The 22,483-nt window shown below is 38.2% G+C and overlaps 1 protein-coding gene across 3 annotated transcripts in view; it reads right to left on the bottom strand.

Annotated features, from left to right (window-relative positions):
* mtor (mechanistic target of rapamycin kinase) overlaps positions 1-22,483 on the bottom strand; it is a 319,886-nt gene that overhangs the window by 54,536 nt on the left and 242,867 nt on the right. For all 3 annotated transcript variants that reach the window (XM_073031667.1, XM_073031668.1, XM_073031666.1), the window contains 6 exons: positions 21,641-21,756; positions 19,194-19,271; positions 15,011-15,118; positions 7,899-8,024; positions 6,585-6,716; positions 1,190-1,305 (listed from right to left, as the gene is read on the bottom strand). In XM_073031667.1, coding sequence (XP_072887768.1) covers positions 1,190-1,305; positions 6,585-6,716; positions 7,899-8,024; positions 15,011-15,118; positions 19,194-19,271; positions 21,641-21,756 — 676 coding nt within the window. The remainder of the gene's footprint in view (positions 1-1,189; positions 1,306-6,584; positions 6,717-7,898; positions 8,025-15,010; positions 15,119-19,193; positions 19,272-21,640; positions 21,757-22,483) is intronic.

A 22,483-nucleotide genomic window follows, 5' to 3' on the forward strand; every position in this document is an offset into this window, starting at 1 on the left:
ACTGATAATATGCTGGTTTTAGGGAGGCAAAATGAGAGCAATTTAAGAAGGAAATTAAAATATAGTTGGAGGGAGGGGAGAAAATGGTGGATCTGCAAAAGAAGATGCCAGTGGTGAGTTGTTTCAACCAGGGATGACCAAGAGATCATATTTAGAGATAGTGGAGTCAAATCACAACAAGTTATTTCCTCCCTTGCATATAGGAATAATTCAGAATACCACAGTGTTCAGCCTGATACCACATTTTTGCAAAATTTTGTCATTTACCAAATTTCTGCCAAACTATCATTCTGTACAGTACTGAACTGAGAAATTGAATACACTTCACATTCGGTCCTCAGCTTCTATCAGCTGTGCCTGGCACTCCTAGCACAAATGAGATGATCAATGAATCCATCACTTGAATGAGATATGTCAATTTGTGTGGAAAAAGGGAAGTGAAACTTGCGTGATGCATTTCATGAACTTACATTGGAATATCTTGCACAAAAATGCAACACCTACTACTTCGCATGAGATCAATAACCAAGCAGAGTGTGGGAATTAGAGTTGTATTATTCAGTTAGACTAAAACAAGAAAGAGTGCAGGTCCTATACACTCTAAGCCTTTTATATTTCCTGGAATGTCTTTATTTTCCCATTGCCAATCCAAATTTGATGAATGCTTTGAAGATGGTAAATTTAAAATAAAAATCGAAAATACTGGAAACAGCAGTCAGAATGAGCTTCGAAATGAAATATTAACTGCTTCTATTTCTTTTTCCATTGGATTCATGCCTTCATTTTTTTTAAAATCAACAGTGTGGCTTACAATCCAAGCAAGAGCAATGAGATCCTGAATGCTCTCCAAATGTGCATTGAATTTGGAATGAACTTGCCAAACATTTCACCTTCACAAAAGCCTTCTAGAGTAACCAAAAGGTACAGCTAGTTAAATGGATCTTGGAAAGTTGACTATATAGGAACCTGCAAAAATGTTCATATAATTTGAAAGAACTTGAAAAGTGGGGTTTCAGGAAGTGTAATACCAGGGGCTCCAACAAAGTATGCTGGATTAACTGTGATCAAAGGCAGACTTATAAAATTGTATTTTGTTGGCTCTGGTGAAGATGCAGGCTGTTCCATTTGTGTGCTTTATGAAGTTACAAAAGAATAATGCAAGAAGCAAGCTCCAACAATAACTTCTAACCTTGCCATGAGCTTGTGGAGCTCCTGTTTATGTTGTTGGTCCTCAGCAGCAATGGCGTGCTGAGCTTGCTGTTGCACGTTCTGGACAAAGTGTTGCATATGCTGGAAAGCCTCAATCTGAAATAAAACAGAATTAATCAAGATTTGCAAAAATATATAGTCCCACCATCATACATATACATGACCTGTATAAATCTCAGTAATTAATATTAATGTAACAACTGAGCTAGTTGTACGAGCAGGTCCCAGACCTCTTTAAGGCAGGCAGTCAGACAATGTAGTATAAAATTACAACATATTTTATTAACAAACAGAAGATTTTTTAAAACATTGTATATAGAGAGGCAAGTCAGTTTTCAAATAAATTGTAGCTCCTGAGTTACCATCAGACTGAATAAAATGTATGAGTACTACCTTTAGCTTTTAACTCGTACAATGCTAAAGTCTCAAAACTGCCTATCACAGTTTGAAATAAAATGCATCAATGCAATAAAGTGTGTTAAATAAAGTTGCTAATCAGTACAATAAAGCACATTATTGCCTCAGGTTCACACAGGAATTTGAGACTAGCCATACAAATACCACAGGTTCAAGCTAAGCAAAACGAGCTAAACAAAAGACTAAAGCAGTGGTTCACACAAAGACATACTCGGTCCTGAAATGTACAAAAGGAGCTGCATAAGTAACACACGTCACGCAGGTTAACATTATCGCTCAAATAAATTAAGTCTGCCAAGAGGGTCAGCAATGCCACCCACTCATCTTCTACAACAGACTGAACCTCAGGGATTAATATTAATATATTTCATTTCAACTTCTACCACAGCAACCAACTGTGGTAAGTAATCCAAAGGACCAATTCTATCCCTTGCAATCCTTTTGCTCTTAACAATCCCTAGGATTCTCCTTCACATTGTCTGCTCGGGAAACCTCATAGCTTTTCTCAGCCCTCGTGATTTGTTTTTTTAAGTGTCCTCTTGCATTTCTTATACTCCATAAGTATCTCAATTGTTCCTACCTGCAATGCACCTCCTCTCCTTTTTCTTAACCAGGGCCTCAATATCTCTAGATTTCTAGCATCTGCAGAATCTCTATTGTTTCAAATCAGCACATCCAACAGAGCCAGGACTAGCTTATTTCAAGCAATAAACTAATTCAACATGCTATCATAAGGAGACACTCAAGAGCTTCTGCTCCTCTGATGCAGTTGTGCAGAATGCCTCGATTGCCCACTAAAGTGACCTGTTCCCCAAATGGTGCCCATCAAGCTAAAATTGCAGCCATATGTAAATCAGTGTGAATAATTTTCAATGTCAGTCAAAAAAATTACTTAATTTAAAAGAAATTGACAACAGCAGTTAGCTATCAAATTTACAATACATTCCTATCAGAATCTACCCTTAAAAGTCAGATTGGTTTTTGTGGTAAAACATGGCCACGCTACAGTGACAGAGGTCAGATTTCAGGGTGAAGTGGCTTACAGTTAAAATCAGGATATTTAAAGTTGCCTGTCTAATTCAACAGCTGTCTTCCTTCTGCCTGTTGGTCAACAGATCAAGAGTAGAGGTGGGGCATTGACATCTTGCAGCTTAGATTAAACCATCTACTGTCATTATCACAAGAGAAGTACATCACTGCTCTATATTTTTTTTCTGATCCATCACATTATCTTAATTGGGTTGCAGTGTAATAAAATGGCTTTAAGTAGTTACTGTAGATACTTACACTTTAATGTTCAAGTTTATGATGTTATCTCAATTTTAATTGCAAAAGGAAAATAGAAAAAATGCCAAGGCCACATTTCATCATTTATATGCAAACTGCTGAAAATATTTAAGTGCTATGAATTAAACTTGGTACATTGTTCACCTCAAGGAAATAGAAGTGGCTAACATAATTCCTGTTCAGTGCTAACACAGTTCAAAACGCACAACATCTTGGTGTTTGGAACATTGTGTACATCATGCATTAAAGATAATTACTTACATTTATTAAATGATAGCAACATTACATGGTGTGGCACAGGAGTATGGCGTTACAAAACTGGATGGAATGCTAAGAATATATTCTAATTACTTCTTTTTGGGATTTAAGCATTGCTGGCAAGGCCAATATTTATTATTCAGTCTTAATTATTCTCAAGAAGGTGGTGATGAGTAACTTTCTTGAAACAGCTGCTGGCCATCTGAATATATTCCCACAAAGCTGTTAAGTGGGGAGTTTCAAGATTCTTACTCAGTGATGCTAAAGAACTGATGATGTATGTGTTTCTAAAGTACAATCTGTTATAATCATCCGAACAAGGAACTGCAGTGCTTTTTGCAGATGGTAAACACTGCAGTCACTGTGCCCTGATGGTGGAACACATGACTGTTTGGAGTGATTGATAGGGAGTCAATCAATGGAGTGCTTTGTTGAGGATGTTGTAGTTCCTTGGCTGCTGTCTGAGAGCTGCACTCATCTGTGCAAGTGGAAAGCATTCTACCTATTTGTGGCTTGCAGATCAGGTAAAGCCTTCGGGCTGTCAGGAGGCGAGTTACTCACCCCAGGATACCCTATCACTGACCTGCTCTTATTGCCATCTGTAATTGCTACATGTGTAGCCAAACTGAGTGACTGATCAAAAGTGACCCCAGGATGTGATTGGAAGGAATGAGATTGAATGCCCTGATGAAGACAGTAATTGACACAAATATTTATTTGTCACTTATTGGCTCATTCCTGAATGTTGTCAAAACCTCACCGTGTGCAGGTCTAGTTAGCTTCACCGCTGATGAATTAACATTAAACCTTCATCAATGAACATCCTCACCTTTGACCTTAGGATGGAAAAGAAAACACTAATGGAACAGCTAAGGATGGCTGGGCCCTTGATGAAATCCTGCAACTAGGATGATGAAGCTCCAACAACTGTAACCGTTCCCCTTCATGCAAGTTATGACTCCAACTATTAAGATATTTTCCTTCCAATGCCACTAACTTCAGTTTTACCAGGCTCTGTAATGTTATGCTTGTTCCCTTGTAATGATGGTGACAACATCAGCCATTGTCACTTCACAACTGACTCGTGTTTGGCTGTGATCAAGACAGGAGCCAAGTTAATTGAGCAAAATACAAAATGGACATGGATGAGTCGGCTACTGGTGAGGAAGTGCTGTTTGACATGATTGTTAATGGCACCTTCCATTACTTTTCCATTGATTGAGAGTAGGCTGACTGGACTGATTTGATTTGTTCTGCTTTTTGTGAGCAGGGAATAATCTGGATAATAGACCACTTAGCTGGAGAGATTTCAGTTTTGGTTAGTATTAACAGCTTGACTACAGATGTGGTCATTGTACTTCAGCTGGAACGGGCCTGGGGATTTATCCATCATTAGGCCTACTGGGTCATTGAGTACCTTGTCTTTATTTAAGGAGACTTGCACAAGAATTACACATATCCCTTTTCAAAGTTCACCAACTAAAAAGACTTTTTTTTGTGGCTACCAACGCAAAGCATTTACTTAGGACATTTTGGCTTCACATACAGACTGCCGCTGGTGTTCTGATTAGGTCCCACTCTCTCCCTGGTTATTCTTTCATCCTTAGGACATTGAGTTCTTATGGCAATCGAATCAAACTTACGGTAATTAGTTACATCTTTTTCTTCCTATTCTCAGTTAGTGATTAAATTTAAATTTGGCTGTTGTCATTGTACAGTTTGAAATCACACCACTAGATTGATAGCCCAGAAATCTGAATTCCGAGTTTGGTAACTGCTGTGCCATCAGTGTATGTACATGATGAATGAAAATGCACTTACCTGGAATAATTTAAATATCATAAGCTTAAAAAAAAAACATTCTGGAATTTATATGGTTTAGTTCCTGCTCCTTTATGTTGTCATCTTAACTCATTTACTGCCAGCATAGGTACATTGGAATTCACTTACTTTCACTGGAACACTATTTAAAAAATTCAGTTGAATTTCATTCCGCTATGTCATCCGTGCCAGTCAGTGGAAATGGAAACTTTCACATTTCTCCCCCATTACTGACCTTGGCAGTTCAGTTCCGAGAAGTGAAACACTGGAAGGTACGCAGGGTTGTTGCTCAAGAGTACATGCACAAACCATATGAAGCAGCAGTGGGTGAATCAACATTCCCTCATGTAGTCAAATACTGCTACTTGAACCAAAACACAATCTGGGGAAATCAATAGTGCTGTTTATCTGAGAAAAGAGCTTGCCTGAGGTGATCTTTGTAATAAGACAGATTTTCCACTTATAAAAACAAAAGCATGGAAATGTGAGAGTAGGTGCTTCTAGAAAGGGAAAATGTATTTCAGAAAACAGCTACGTTACAATAAGAAGTAAGGTAAGGTTGCCTCCATGATGACATGATAAAGTTTGGCATAAGTTGTGCCAAACTCATAAATCTATTAGTTGATATTAACAGAATACAACATAATATCACAATATGTCCAGAAAATGAGGAAGTTTGACTTGCTAATTAGTTTCACATTTCAGAGAAAACCACCGATCCCAATGAAGCTTCTTCTTCACTTTTCATACTCCCCATCTGATAGTGGTTGAAATTTCCAGACCCCAGAAGTCAATTTCTCTATGTTGCCATATAATTAGTAGAATTATAATTTTTTGAGTTAAGAAACTGAACTTTTAAAAATGATATTTTGAATTTACAGAGAAGTGATATTAGATACTAGGAAGTATCAAGCATGAAAATGTCAGCAGATGCCAAGGTAACTACTAACACTTCCTCATAAAGCTGTTTGTAACTTTGGATTCTACATAAAAACCAACTTCTCAGCCACTGTTTCTCCATCCTTGCTCTGCCACTGGCTTCACACATTTTGTATTGTTGATTGGTTAGTGTATGAGGGATACTGGGAAAAGTTGGGATATTGGGGCTGAGAGGAAAACTGGAACAACCATGATGAAATGGCAGAGCAGACTCAATGGGCCAAATGGCCTAATTCTGCCCCTATACATCATGGTCTTATAAAATCACTACAAATACGTCCATCAAGTTGTATCCAGTCTAGGGATTGTTTTTCTAATGATTTTAATGCAGCAAGTTTTGAAAGCTTTATCATTGTTAATATATTTTCTATTTCAGAATGAAATATTCACAGCTTTTTCGATAACTTTCACTTTCTATCCCAGCCTTTCTTATCGGTGGGACTTATTTTCCTCAGGCCATCATGATACTTTTAGAGCATGTTGTGCAATATCTCCATATCACAAGCTCCTGCTGGGGGACCCGTGTAAGTCTAAATTTATTTCAAAGTCAGCTGTAAATGTGAGTGCCTTTCTGTTGACTACACATTTGGGCCTTTAAACTTGTGAGATTAGACTCATATTTCCGAAACAACGTTTTATAAATTGTAACCTACCTTGCGGGTACTTTTCCACATATACTTCATGTAAGAATAAGTGACATGAGGATGAACTGTTGACAGAGGCTGATCAAGATGCTTTGACGGATCTACACCAAGCAGCTGTACTAGGGTTTTATGAGCCAGAGCCTAGAAATAGAACAATTTTGAAAAGTACTGTCAGATGATTTGATTGAATTTGGAATTCGCCCCACTTCTTTCAATTCTCTCCCCCCCCCCCCCCCCATACAGCTCTCACATTCTGTACTGGTTTATTGTTGTCTCATGTACTAAGATAAAGTGAAAAGCTCGCCTTATATACTCTTCACACAGATTAAGTTCATTATGCAGGCATTGAGGTAGAACAAGGTAAAACAATCACAATGTAGAACAATGTGTAAATGCTAGAGATAGAATTCATATTTATGATGGAATCTGTTCTCAAAACTTCTGGTACCTAATTCCTGATGGAATGCCATCATGGAGAAATTATAGGGTGTAATTACAATACAAAACAGGTAACTTCTCTTATGAATGCAGACTGAAGAATTAAAATAGCAGTATAACTATAGGAATCAAATGTGAAAAGGGGACAGAATTAAGTTTGCATCCCTGATCTGTTAACTTTAATTTTTACTTTGGCCATACAATTGGTATTTATTCTCTGTGGCTCTTATCAGAGAAGGGTCATCAATAATTTTATAAATAAACACATTATAAGTTGCGGTTTAAAAAAATAAACATCTTACAGTACTTTCTGAACATAAAACAGTACAGCACAGGAAAAGGCCCTTCAGACCATAATGTCTGCGCCAATCATGATGACAAGTTAAACAAATCATTTCTGCCTGCAAATGATCAATCTCCCTTCATCCCCTGCAAATTCACGTGCCTATCTATAAGCCTCTTGAATGCCACACTGCATTTTCATCAACTACCAGCCCTGGCACTGTGCTCTTGGCATCCACTAGTCTATGCAAAACAAAAAATCTTGCCATACATATCTTCTTCAAACTTTCCCCACTCGCCTTAAATGCTGGTCTTTACTATTTGACATTTCTACTCTGGAAAACAAGACTACACCTTCAACCTATCTATGCCTCTCATAATTTTATAAATTTCAATCAGGTCTCCTCCCCCCCCGCCCCCCCAGTCTCCAGAAAACACAACCCAGGATTGTCCAACCTCTCCATACAGGAAACGAACTGTGAAATAGTGAAACAAACTAAAGACCTCACTATTCTTTACAGCGGAATTAAAACATTCCCCTTTCTATCACCCATAAAATTCTACCATGCAAGGTTCCTTCAGTGTCGAAATTTAATTTCTTACCAAACGTCCATTCTTGCCACAAAGACTAGCATACTTTAACCAGGTCCTCATATCTTCATGTGGCCCAATAACAAGGGAGCGAACCATTAGGATGCGTTGCCAGTCTTCTACAATCTGCTGGCAGCCCTGTGGAGGAAATAGGCAGCAGTAAATACTTGAAAATTGTGTAAAAATCTCAACAATCCTCCCCATCTTGTTCTTATTTTCTTTTATCCAAATAGTAATAGCTCACTTATACCAATGGCTCTTGGCATTCATGAAAGAACAGGGCAATATGTGAAATAATATTTTTTGGGGCCTCCACAAAGTTTAGTGGGCAAGTGTGGTATTCTCAGAATATGCTACACTCAATGCTAATTTGAGTCAAGTTAGATAATTTCAATAGAAAGAGAAAAAAATATCATAGAAACATTGAAAATAGGTGCAGGAGTAGGCCATTCGGCCTTTTGAGCCTGCACCGTCATTCAGTATGATCATGGCTTATCATCCAACTCAGAACCCTGTACCTGCTTTCTCTCCATACCCCCCGATCCCTTTAGCCACAAGGGCCATATCTAACTTCCTCTTAAATATAGCCAATGAACTGGCCTCAACTGTTTCCTGTGGCAAAGAATTCCACAGATTCACCACTCTCTGTGTGAAGAAGTTTTTCCTCATCTCGATCCTTTATCCTTAAACTGTGACCCCTCGTTCTGGACTTCCCCAACATCAGAAACAATCTTCCTGCATCTAGCCTGTCCAATCCCTTTAGAATTTTATACGTTTCAATAAGATCCCCCCTCAATCTTCTAAATTCCAGTGAGTATAAGCCTAGTCGATCCAGTCTTTCTTCATATGAAAGTCCTGCCATACCAGGAATCAATCTGGTGAACCTTCTTTGTACTCCCTCTATGGCAAGAATGTCTTTCCTCAGATTAGGGGACCAAAACTGCACACAATACTCTAGGTGCGGTCTCACCAAGGCCTTGTACAACTGCAGTAGAAACTCCCTGCTCCTGTACTCAAATCCTTTTGCTATGAATGCCAACATACCATTTGCCTTTTACACCACCTGCTGTACCTGCATGCCCACCTTCAATGACTGGTGTACAATGACACCCAGGTCTCGTTGCACCTCCCCTTTTCCTAATCGGCCACCATTCAGATAATCTGTTTTCCTGTTCTTGCAACCAAAGTGGATAATCTCACATTTATCCACATTAAATTGCATCTGCCATGAATTTGCCCACTCACCTAACCTATCCAAGTCACCCTGCATCCTCCTCACAACTAACACCGCCGCCCAGCTTCGTGTCATCTGCAAACTTGGAGATGCTGCATTTAATTCCCTCGTCTAAATCATTAATATATATTGTAAACAACTGGGGTCCCAGCACTGAGCCTTGCGGTACCCCACTAGTCACTGCCTGCCATTCTGAAAATGTCCCGTTTACTCCCACTCTTTGCTTCCTGTCTGCCAACCAATTCTCGATCCACATCAATACCATACCCCCAATACCGTGTGCTTTAAGTGTGAACACTAATCTCCTGTGTGGGACCTTGTCAAAAGCCTTTTGAAAATCTAAATATACCACATCCACTGTCTCTCCCCTATCCACTCTACTAGTTACATCTTCAAAAAATTCCATAAGATTCGTCAGACATGATTTTCCTTTCACAAATCCATGCTGACTTTGTCCGATGATTTCACCTCTTTCCAAATGTGCTGTTATCACATCTTTGATAACCGACTCTAGCATTTTCCCCACCACTGATGTCAGATTAACCGGTCTATAATTCCCCGGTTTTTCTCTCCCTCCTTTTTTAAAAAGTGGGGTTACATTAGCCACCCTCCAATTCTCAGGAACGGGTGCACTACCTTCCCTGGTTTATTCTTTTGCCAAACTGGGATGAACAATTGTTGTAGTTCATCCATGCGATCTTTAAATGCTTACCATTGCATATCCACCGTCAACCCTTTAAATATCATTTGCCAGTCTTTCTTAGCTAATTCACGACTCATACCTTCAAAGTTACCCTTCTTTAAGTTCAGAACCTCTGTTTCTGAATTAACTATGTCACTCTCCATCTTAATGAAGAATTCCACCATATTATGGTCACTCTTACCCAAGGGGCCTCGCACGACAAGATTGTTAACTAACCCTTCCTCATTGCTCAATACCTAATCTAGAATGGCCTGCTCTCTTGGTGGTTCTTTGACATGTTGGTTCAGAAAACCATTCCGCATACATTCCATGAAATCCTCTTCCTCAGCACCCTTACCAATTTGGTTCACCCAATCTGTATGTAGATCGAAGTCACCCATTATAACTACTGTTCCTTTATTACACGCATTTCTATTTCCTGTTTAATGCCATCCCCAACCTCACTACTACTGTTAGGTGGCCTGTACACAACTCCCACCAGCATTTTCTGCCCCTTAGTGTTATGCAGCTCTACCTATATCGATTTCACATCCTCCAGGCTAATGTCCTTCCTTTCTATTGCGTTAGTCTCCTCTCTAACCAGCAATGCTACCCCACCTCCTTTTCTTTCCTGTCTATCCCTCTTGAATATTGAATATCCCTGGATGTTGAGCTCCCATCCTTGGTCAACCCTGGAGCCATGTCTCTGTGATCCCAACTATATCATATTCATTAATAACTATCTGCTCATTCAATTCATCCACCTTGTTACGAATGCTCCTTGCATTGACACACAAAGCCTTCAGGCTTGTTTTTACAACACTCTTTTGAACAATATCATTTGAATTTCCATTCTACATTCCTTCTCTTGTTGGAATGTATGAATCATAGGATGCCAAGTGTGAACAGAATCAAGACTTATACAGAGCAATATGACCTGTCCACCATACACATGACATGACAAAAGGCCAATTGAGTACAGTATTAAAGAGCTGCCAACACTTGCATTATATCACAGTACGAGTCAATGCCTTTAGGAGAGGAGAGAAACGAGGGGAGAAAAAAGAAACACTAAATCTAAGCACTGTGAGTAGAAACACAACCAAAGACCTCATTATTAGTGCATATGACACCATCTAATCTGGTTTACATTACTGGGCTAGACCTGCCACTGCCAATGGCCAATGAATGGATTAAATAAAGCACAAATTGCAAAACAAAAAGACTCTCACAGAGGTTAAATTAAAATGTGAAAAGCAAAGGTTATTAAATAGGGGATATTTGATCAATTCATTTTAGTTGCAATTAGTAATAGGGATACAAGAACTTGATTGTAATATTATGAACTAAATATAACTGCAGAAAGCCTGCATATTTTTTTCATGCAGACTGGAACATGTAAACAAGGCTGGAATGTTGTCTCAAACAGACACTCTCCAAATTCTCTTTAATAAAAAAAAATAGGGCATTTGTCTTAATTTGCTTCTGCTTTCCTTCAAAAACACAGGAGGAAAAAGAAAGGAATTTGATCCTGATCATGATTCTATGTGAAGTTTAATTTTATTTCTCTACACGGAGTTTCAATTAAAATAGATAAGTAAATGACAGAATGCTTTAAGAACAAGGAGTAACAAAATTTGATAGAGGAACTCCACACCAATGTAGGGTTTTGACCAAAACATCAATAATCCATTTCCCCCACAGATACTGCTTGACTCAGAGTTCCTCTAGATTCCATGCCATCATCATGTGGTTAACATTAGGCATGAAGTGCAGAAGCCTGAACCAGGTTCAAAAGCAGTTATTTCCCTTCAACTGTTTGGTTCTTGAACCAATCTGCAAAACCCTAATCACTATCTTGCTATAGCAACACAACGAACATTTTGATAACTTTGAACTACATGGACTTTGCTTTTTTTTGTACTAATTGTGTTCTTTCTTGTAAGATTTGTTCAATATGTTTTTCTTGAGAATACTGGGCATGTGATTTCAGCATCTAGTCTTGTTTCCCCATTTTTAAAAAACTGCACCAGGTTTACAGATTGCAAGAGATTATTTCTGGTATCCAGAATATGAACATTTTATGCTACAATTTCTGATGTTACTGAATGTCTCAATTCTCTTCACAAATGCTGAAAATAAAAAGCTTGACAAAATAAACCACAAGTTTCTGTTCAGTACAGTATTTCTGCAGTTGTATTTAGATTGAATAATTGATCCTGCTGTTATTTATATTGACCAAATTAATTCCCTGTGAATCACAAAATAAAAGATATCATTAAGGGTATTATGCGACATTCACCGGCCACTTTATTAGCTTCATCCTGTACCTAGTAAGGTGGCAACTGATTGCATGGTCCTGGTCTTCTGCTGCTGAGCCCACCCACCTCAAAGTTCACGTGTTATGTGTTCAGAGATGCTCTTCTGCACACCACTGTTGTAACACATGGTTATTTGATTTACTGTTGCCTCCTGTCAGCTTAAACCAGTCTGAACATTTTCCTTTGAACTCTCTCATTAACAAAGCATTTTCTCCCACAGAACTGCCACTCATTGAATGTTTTTCTTTGTGTTTTTTACACCATTCTCTGTAAACTAGAGAGACTGGCATGAATGAAAATCCCAGGAGATAACCAAACTACCCCCATCTATCATTCCAAGGCCAAAGTCACTTAGACCACATTTCTTCTCTTATTCTGATGTTTGGTCTGAACCTCTTGAACGTGCCTGCATGCTTTAATGTATTGATTTGGCTACGTAATTGGCTGATTAGATGTTTGGAGTATTGAGCAGGTGTACAGGTGAACCTAATAAAATGGCCACTGAGTATATATCTACTCCAAGTGCAAAAGCTCAAGACGACAACACAAAGCACAGGTTAGTGGGTTTTATTGTGACCGGTAAACTTAAGACTACGTCCACACTAGACCGGATAATTTTGATAACGCCTGTTTCGCATAAAAACGATAGGCATCCACACCAGGCATTTTTAAAAATACCCCCGTCCACATTAAAACGGGTATTTGGGCAAATCTCTTCCTACTGGGCATGCGCAGGACACATCTACAGAAAACAAGTGACATGTTTGGTGTCGAATCTTGCCATGAAAGACTGCACGTTTGTCCAGTTACAGAGTAGAAAAACTTAAAAGGAAATTGCCAAACGACGTTCAGCTGTTGGCCCTCACGCAGGAGGACTTAAAACTAAAAAAAAACAAATACTGGAGCGTATTGAGGAGGTGTTCACGGACAGTATGACTCGGCTGATGACGAACACTGAAAAACTGACTAACTCTGCTGCAGAGGGATTGCAATGATGAGGAATATGATGGCTCCTCCCCCCCCCCAGTACTTTTCACCGCCACACTACCAGCCTCACAGCCACTACAATAGCTACACATATGGACACACAGACCCCAGGCTGGCCCCACCAACATCTTCCCCACTCCCACAGAGGGGTCACCCTGGGAACATTTCCTACAGCCATAGTCTCTTCATCGATGAAAGGGACAACAGCTACAACTAAATGCAATAAGGCTTGTTACTGGGCAAAAGTGATTTTATTTTTACCTGAGTAAAAGTAAAACTTACAATTTTCCTTTTTTAGCCTTAACATTTTCACGTCTATGCCAAACATAAGCTACTACTTTAAAATGTTATTTTGGAAGGAGTGACATTGTATCTATTGAATGTTTGCACAAGCAATACATTAATAAAGCACCTTGTTAAATGTATAAAACATGTCTGCATCAGTGTTATCTTGTATTTCCATACAATGTTACATTAGGCTGTTACACATCTACTGTCAGAGAAGTACTTGCATAAATAGGTAAACCACCTTCATACAAGCAAGGACAGAAAACAGGGCAAAGTGAGTATACTTATCTATTCAGTAAGTCAAGGGTAAAAGTATTTGGTGAGTTCATTTCTAACTCTTCTGGCTTCAGTCGCGTTGCTATTTGTTTTGAAATTGTTAAGTTGTGTGGGGGGTTGAAATTCTCTGTTATACGGCAAAGCTGCAGTAACACTCTGCTCAAGGACAGTTTCCTGAAGCCGTCCACCATTGTTGTTGTGGTGTTGGAGGCTGCGTTCAAGAAAGTAATGAAATGCCGCGCTGCCACCACCATCTGTTCCAACACGTCACGACAGTGTTGTTAAAGCTTTGGTTACCCTGTATACACTACACCACCCAATCGGCGTTTTCAGATTTATACACTCTGGAGAGTGTTTTAGAAATGTCGTTTCAGTGTGGATGGAGGGTCAAAACAAACAGAAAATGCTTCGGTTATGGATTTATCCGGTCTAGTGTGGACGTAGCCTAAATTCGGAAGTGGGGAGGTTCTATTTAGTTTTTAAATTTAAAAAATATATACATACATATTATACATACAATTACAACTCCACCATAAAGTGACTGTTCTCATATTTCTGATAAATGAATGTGAACTTTGTGAACTGCTTCCAGCGTCTGAGTGTTCTCTCAGGACCAAGTTTTTGGACTTGTAATTTACTGTGATTTTGACTTCAAGTGATGTTAACCATATCTACCTTAATTGCAACTTTGCATCTGGCACAATACTATTTCTCTAGTTACACAGTTGAAAAACAGTGGAATAAACATTTCAGACTGACCTGAATTCAATCCCACATAATATAAACCTAACCTCCAAAGGGCGCAATTCAATTTTAATTCTGTGTGGAATTAGCTGATCTCAGGTGTGGGGGGGGGGGGGGGGGGAGGAGGTGGATACAACTTACCTCAGTTTCTCTGAATGAGGCATAAGATATTTAGATGGGTCAATATCCACTGACTCTGCAAAGGCATTTGTGACAGTGGTGAATTTGTGGAACTCACTGCCACAGGCAGCTGTAGAGGCCAAATGTTTTTGAATAGTTAAGGCAGAGGTTGATAGATACTTAATTGGTCAGGACATGAAGGGATTCAGGGTGGAGGTGGGGGGAAGACAGGGGATTGTGGCTGAGAGGAGAAATGCATCAGCCATGATGAAATGGGTGAGTAGACTTGATGGGCCAAATGGCCTAATTCTTCTCCTGTATCTTATGGCCTTATTTGCAACTATTGATCTCTGCACAATCTTCTCAACTGATTGAACTGAGTATGTATGTCTGGTTTCAGATGCGTTAACATACATATCCAAGCTGACCAGTGGCTGCAGTCTTGGATGCCTTACAGAAAGAGCTGACTTGCCTGGAGTCGTTCCCACCACGTTTGTCGTATGATGTCCCGCCGCTCTGGAACGAGCTTATACTGGATTACCTCTTCCAGCTCTGATAACATCTGACAGGATACCATGGCCTAGAGAGTGACAGAATCATAGTTATTGCATATGATTTACAAGTCATAACTTGAATACTTATCGCTGGCATCATAAAGCACAACTTTGAGCACCACGTTCCCCAAGGAACAATGAATATCATGTATTGCAGGAGTCTGAGCAAAAACTTTTTATAGCGTAGCTCATTTCAGAAGAGCCTGCTAGAATCTTCTTCCCCTCCTCCAATATCAAAGCTGCAAAGTCCGTTGATTAGTCCACCTGAAAAAAAAACTTTAATCACATTTGTCAATAGCAAATTTGCCATATGTAGGCACCACCCTTTCAAGCAGGAAACAGCTGCTGGGGGATCTCAGCAGGTTAGACAGCATCTGTGTAGTTAGAGGGGTGGTCAACGCTTTGGGTCAAAACCCTGCTTCAGCATCTCGCATCAACCAACCAACTGTGTGCGATGTTTGTGCACCGTACTTCAATCACTGAGGTTTTGTGGTGGAGGTGATACAGGGTTCAATCCTTTCCTATTGTTCTATTATTCCACTCCAGAGTGAAACAAAGCGACCAAAACACACACTACAAAAAACCATCTGTTTGGATATAAAATTAAACTCTGAACCAAAGCCAACTCAACTGCTGCTAACCAAAACCCACTTCAGCTAAAGAATTTGTAATTATTTTTGATAACTGACCCGGTCCATATAGCTTTATCGTGCATGAGCACATTAGTTGTCAAGAGCATTGGCAAGGCCATCAGAAGATTTTCATAAACTTTAAAAAGAACCATGGGATTTTCTACATCTACATGAAGACTGCCACATCTGAAAGACTCATCAGCTGAGATCACAAATTTAAGTTGTGGAATGGGCTTCAACTTGTATTGCCAAATGAGTCACACTGTCAAATTATCCAAATATGCCAATGCTTACAACATAACACAAACACAATAAAAGGTTTAAGAACCCGAACTGTGCAGTCATATGAAAAAATATACTCTGATGTAAATATATAATATTAATTGAATGCATCAGTTAAATATGGCAAAGGATATAGAATTCACCAAATAATTTGAAAAAAATTACTGATTTTGTAATTTTAATTTAAAATTGCCATTTATGTACAGATTGTTCTGTCCATGGCTCTCCTTATAACATGAAATAATTAATCAAACCAAATGCCTCAAATGATAAAACATGGCAAAATACTGCATAACAGGCTAATTTGTTTTTGTTTTGTCCTTGTACAGGTACTTGTTTGAATGAGAATCACACTGATTATCACTGTCTTATATGGCATGCAATTTGTTTGGTGGCAACAGTACAGTACAACGACATAAATATAAATTAAACAATTAGTGAAGAAAAACAAGGAATAATGAGGTAGTTTTGGTGGATCTGATGATGGAGAAGAAGCTGTTCCTGAGTTGTTGAATGGAGTTAGAAATTCCAGAGCGCATTACAAAACTTTACAAGAAACTACTGAATTAGAAGGAGAAGCAGCAGAATAATAGGAGCAAAATGAGAATAAATTGGAATTTCTCTGACCTATGTTGTCTCTCTTTATATCCATAGATTTCAAATTAATCACAATTATTTCACTGAACTGCATCTCCCTTTACTATTGTCCTAACCGTAGTCAGAAGACTGCTTCAGTGGTTTTAGAGTAGTTCACATTTTCATACATCAAATAAAAAATGTTTCAGTCTACTCATGCTATTATGATATTCATGTATATTTTCTTCTACATTCACAAAAGACCAAATTGTCCATCTCAGACATCCACTCTGAACACGGAACTGAAATTGCTTTTATTTATTTTTTTTACCACTGATTGGTTCTTGAAACTCCATACATTAGCATCATGATTTTTTTTTTGCATTGTGACCAAGTGACATTCAATATTGTACTACAAAGCTCCCTAAGCAATTGATATATAATAATCAGTTAACATACAAGCTTCTCATAGAGGAGTATTTAGCTCCAATGGTTGCATTTCTCTTTTGGACTTGGAAAGTTTGGGTCACATCCCCATTCCGGGCAATATTGCCTAATAGAGGTGGGAGCTCAGCCTCAAAATTACGGGTTGATATCCAGCTAGAGACTCATATTGAAGAAGACCACCAACATTATCCGGTGATGCATGACGTCGTTAAGGCAAAGCATTCAGATTTAGTTCTACCAAGGGAGCAGATATGTATTTGAGATAAGTCAAAGCAAAAAAAACAGGGTTTATCAGTGATCCTAAAGTCGAGAGTATATGTGGAAAGGAGGATGAAGTGATTAAGATTAGAATCAATAACCAATACCAGGTTTCTGATGAAGGATGAAGTTGCACCATTGTAGTACTATTTTGCTGCATTTTATGACATTCACAAGCGTTCCTCAGCATTGGATTGATATCCTGCAAACAGTCAGTGATCGTACAGAAACAGCTCCTTCTCCAGAACTGAATCCTATCAGCAAAGCAAGATTTACTAATATAACACAAGGAAAACCATGGCATTTGCTTTAGCAGTTGAGATGGCAATGCTAATAGAGGTCAGATGTCCTTGACAGTACATTCCACAAAAAAACTCCATAATTTTGCAGTTCTAATTTATACTTATCATTATATTCATTATTTGTTGATTTATGGCCCAGAAGTACTGGAAAATTCTGGCCATTGCCACCAATTCCATCTCTCTGCTGGCAATGAAAGGTGAATCAGAAAGTTCACAAAATTGTGTCCTGTGCAACTTTATATGCAATGCCATAGTAAGAGAATCATTCAATGCCAATGATTAACAATAATCTTTAAAGTCTTTGCTCAATAAATTGTCTCTATAGGCAAAACCATATACCATTCTTAATAACAAACAGAAGTAACAATTGGATCAGGCTCGTATTCCAACATTGTTTTTTAATGTTGACAAAACTTCGGCTGTGTAAAATAAACATTAGTTTGAACTCACGTGTATGGTATCTCATCATAGTCGGATGAGAGCATTTTAAAGAAAGGATACACTCAACGTTTTAGGAACAGTTTTGTTCCCTCTGCTATTATATTTCTGAATGGATAATGAATCAACCCATGAACACTACCTCACTTATATACTGATATATATCTCTTATTGTAACCTAATAGTTTTTTTTTTACGTATTGCACTGTACTGTTGCCACAAAATAACAAACTTCACAACATATGCCAGTGAACTTTGAACATGGAACACAGAAATCTACAGCACATTACAGGCCCTTCAGCCCACAATGTTGTGCCGACCATGTAACCTACTCTAGAAGCTGCCTAGAATTTCCTTACTGCATAGCCCTCTATTTTTCTAAGCTCCATGTACCTATTTAAGAGTCTCTTAAAATTAAATCTGAATCTGAAATTAGTTGGCATAATGAGCAAAGGCCATTCTAACCATCATAACCGGCTGTTCAACTTAATTTCACAGGCTTGTAAGTCATACTTTGCTATTTCTGATAAGGATCTGTCCAGATGCCAGATATTTAGATTTGTATTGCAATACAATAAATGCCAAAAGACATTGTTTAACCAGTGTCCGAGTTGGTCATGACAAAATATTCTGCCTAAAGAAGTTATATGGGCACAAATAAGTCACTTGAAATCTGCAGTACAGAATTCATTATGGTGCAAAACAACTATTTACTATCACTCTGCATTTACCACAATCATATAAATATCAAAGCTGTTGAATTAATATTTTCCACTTACAATCATAGATGCATTTTCTAGTTTTAATTCTTTAACTATAAAACCATTACACAAGATCATTAAGTGATACCATAAGCCACTGTGGAAATAGTTGCAGTGCATTATTTAGTGGTGATTTGATTGGGAATTTCAAATTAAATAAATATCACACTGTTTTTCATGGATTTCAAAGGCATCACTGCACAGACAATGGATGGCATTGTAAACGGTTTCTGAACAGATGAACCTCAGTCACTGAATATGATTCAGCCTGGTAGTACTGAATAACAAGTGTGAACCTGATAAGCTGCATCATTTATTCCATATAAATAATGCAATTGACAAATGAAAGAATACATCATGAGCATTTCATGCAGAATCAGGTAGTTTGGTGTATTTCAGACTCACCCCATAGGCACGACTGTAGCTCTCACCAGCCATAGCAGTCAATTCTGTATCCAGCAGGTCCCTGGCCCTATCAATACACTGCAATCAAAGGGAAAAACATCAAGATTATAACAATGAACTGCCACTTCTGTCCTTGAGCACTCCCAATCAGGTTTCTTCACCCCTTCAATATCCAGAAGAGAATTTAGAGTCTGGCAAAATTGGGAAAGGTGACAGAAATTCAAATAACCAAGTGTTATAACAGTGATGTGCAGAATAGCATCTCTGATTGCACAACACGTCAAACCTTGAAGTGGATGAGCTACAGCAGCAGAAGATCATAAACATACACACAATGTCCACTTCAGAAGGCACAGGAGATAAAGTGGCCACTGAGCACAGGTAACAAGTAATAAAAATAAAACAGACCAAAGTAATTTCATATTAAATTTTTCAGCTTTATTCTGTCCCTTCTTTTAACAGTAAATTGTCAAAACCACCAAACTGACTTGAAAATGTGGGAAGAAATCGCTAGACGTGAGGACTAGAAATGGGTCAGGTCTCAATATGATCCAAAAACCAGCTGTGGCGGCAAACATGATATTCTAGTGTAATTTTCAAACTTTCAGCGACTGGTTGGAAGATTCATTTACAGCCTAAGACACAACCTTCTGTATGTACGTGATTAAATGTGAGCTGAACAACAACTGTGTTAATAAAAAAAAATTAAATGCGATGCCTTTGATCAAAATTTAGGTAAAGAGATAAAGCTTTGAAGAGACGAGGGGTATCTAATACATAGATTTCTCTACTTCCATCCAGTAGGTGCAGGAATTTGAAGCAGTTTAGAAGGAACTGATTTTAAGATAAAGAAATTGAATGCCTGAAATATAAAGCAGACTTGTCAGCATTTGGAAGAAATTAAAGCTTAACCTTCCAATGTTTGCTTGAGCCAACATTCTCTGATCAGTGGAATTTTAACATGCGTTATAATCCACTGATTTTATAAATCTCCATCTGAAGAGAGATTATGTATTCTGTGCATGCAAATATTTCTTCATGAAAGCAAGAAGAATATTAAAACAAAAACCAAAATCACACATAAGTACTTTGAACCAGCAGAGCCAATGTTTTATTCGCTAATGTGGCAATAAGTTATGTATCAGTGAATGTATTTAATGTTTTCCAAATAAACTTGTGTAATTTTTACAGCTGCACATTTTCTTCATTACCGTAAAAGATTCTGTGACACTGTTTAAGGCAGTGGACCAGTACCGGGCCACAAGGAAACAATATGATTTGGCAGTATGAAGCGATATGAATCAACTGCACTGAGTCTGCGGTCCGGTGGTTGGGGACCACTGGTTTAGAGTGTATTTAATTCATATTTTTTCAGTCATTTAATGGTTTGCTGATGGATATTTCTGATGGCAGTTGGATATGGGTAGAGTAAGACTGCATCAACAGCCAACAGATGACTGAAGTCTGTTTTTAGGTTTGCTTTATGTAAAGTAAAATTGAAAGCGATGATACATTCAAGTGCACATGGTGGGACTGCTGGTTAATTTACAAGGAGAAACAAGGCAGATGTTTTTTTCTTTGTACAAGAAACTCCCAGCAAAAAGCAACTAAAAATGGCATGAGTAGTACAAAAGTTTGAGGAAATTTAATACCAAATTCATTGCAGTAAAATTGAGTTTTTTCAATGTAATGTGTTATTTAAATGGAAATATTGTAGATTTATTCCACCCATTATATATTCAGATTCAATTTGTAGGTTACTGTATAGGGTCATTCAGCCACTTACACATGACCTCTGTGTATTCTCAATTCTTTTTATCACTTTGAATCATGATGAGTCAAAGACTCTCAGTAACTCATGGATATGTTGCACTTCTTGAGGGAAGCTTGTACTATAACCTCCAAGCTTCTCCCTTTTGCAACAGGTAATTTCTACTTATAGGGTGCATGTTTTGGGTTTTCTCTAACTTTTTCTATTTTTCTTTCTCTGACTCTATCTACCTCAATCTTCCAAATCAATTCCTTTCTAGTCTCAATCTACAATCACCCTCACTCTCAACCCCCCACCTCAGTCCACCAATCACATCTGGTTCTCACCTCACCACTCTCTCTTTCTCCTTTATACTGATTATCTCCCAGCTCTACCTTCAGTCCAAATGAAGGGCTTCAGCCTCAAATAGATGCTGTTTGACCCGCTGAATGTCTCCAGCAGATTGTTTGTTGCTCCAGACTGCAGCATCTGTAGTTTCATATGTCTCTGGATGTTCTGGGAGTCTGGGATCATGTATGCAAACAATGTGACGAAAGCACTCAACCTAGCATAACATTAGTAGAAACTGTCTAAAATATGTAAGTTTTACTAAAAAAAAACAATCTGAGTAAGGAATTAATTAATACTGGAATCTGATCTGACCTGCTTTATAATTATTCTGTTCAATCACATGTACCTGCTGAGCTAGGGAGAAGAGATCTTGATGCAAAGCCAGAACAGCTCTATAGAAGGCACCGTCATGTGTATCTCTTGGAATCATGCAAGCATATTCCTCCATACTATCCCAGTGTCCTGTTGACAAAAGATGCACAGTGATCAGTGAATAAAAATTATGTTGGTTAGCAGGTTATTTATAATTGCCACATGTGCTAAATTAGATTGTTTAAGCAAAACTGATTCTGGCATAGCTCAGCATGTCACAGGAACCAACCTCCCCTCTACTGACTCTATACTTCTCTCTGCCTTGGTAATCAAAAACCCTACTGGACATTCTCTCCTCTCCCCTCTCCCATACAAAAGCCTGAACACAGGCTCAAGGACAGCTTCTTTATGACTGTTATCAGTCTCTTAAACAGCCCTCTTGTACTTTAAGATGGACTCTTGGCTTCACAATCTACCTTGTTATGATTATACTTTTTATCTGCACTGCACTTTCTTCAGAAGCTTTTTCATTTCATTGCTTTACCTTGTTCTAGTTCAATACACTGTGTAATGATTTGATCTGTGTTTACAGTATGAAAGACAAGCTTTTCATTGTATATTGGTCCATGTAACAATAATAAATCAATTAATTTTGCTGTACTACATCCCAAATTATTTTCATTATGACTTGATTACATCAAATTCCTTAATTCATTGAATACTGTTACCTTGCATTAGAACTTCTACATCAATTGTACTCATATTGTTTATTTCCTCCACATCCCATGCTCCATAAAAAATCTATTAGTTGCAAAATAACTTAATTGATAACATGGTCTTCTTTGATCACATTGTCATTCAGCAAACTGGAACAAAA

The sequence above is a fragment of the Hemitrygon akajei genome, chromosome 29 (genome assembly GCF_048418815.1).
Source record: "Hemitrygon akajei chromosome 29, sHemAka1.3, whole genome shotgun sequence".
Lineage (NCBI taxonomy): Eukaryota > Metazoa > Chordata > Chondrichthyes > Myliobatiformes > Dasyatidae > Hemitrygon > Hemitrygon akajei.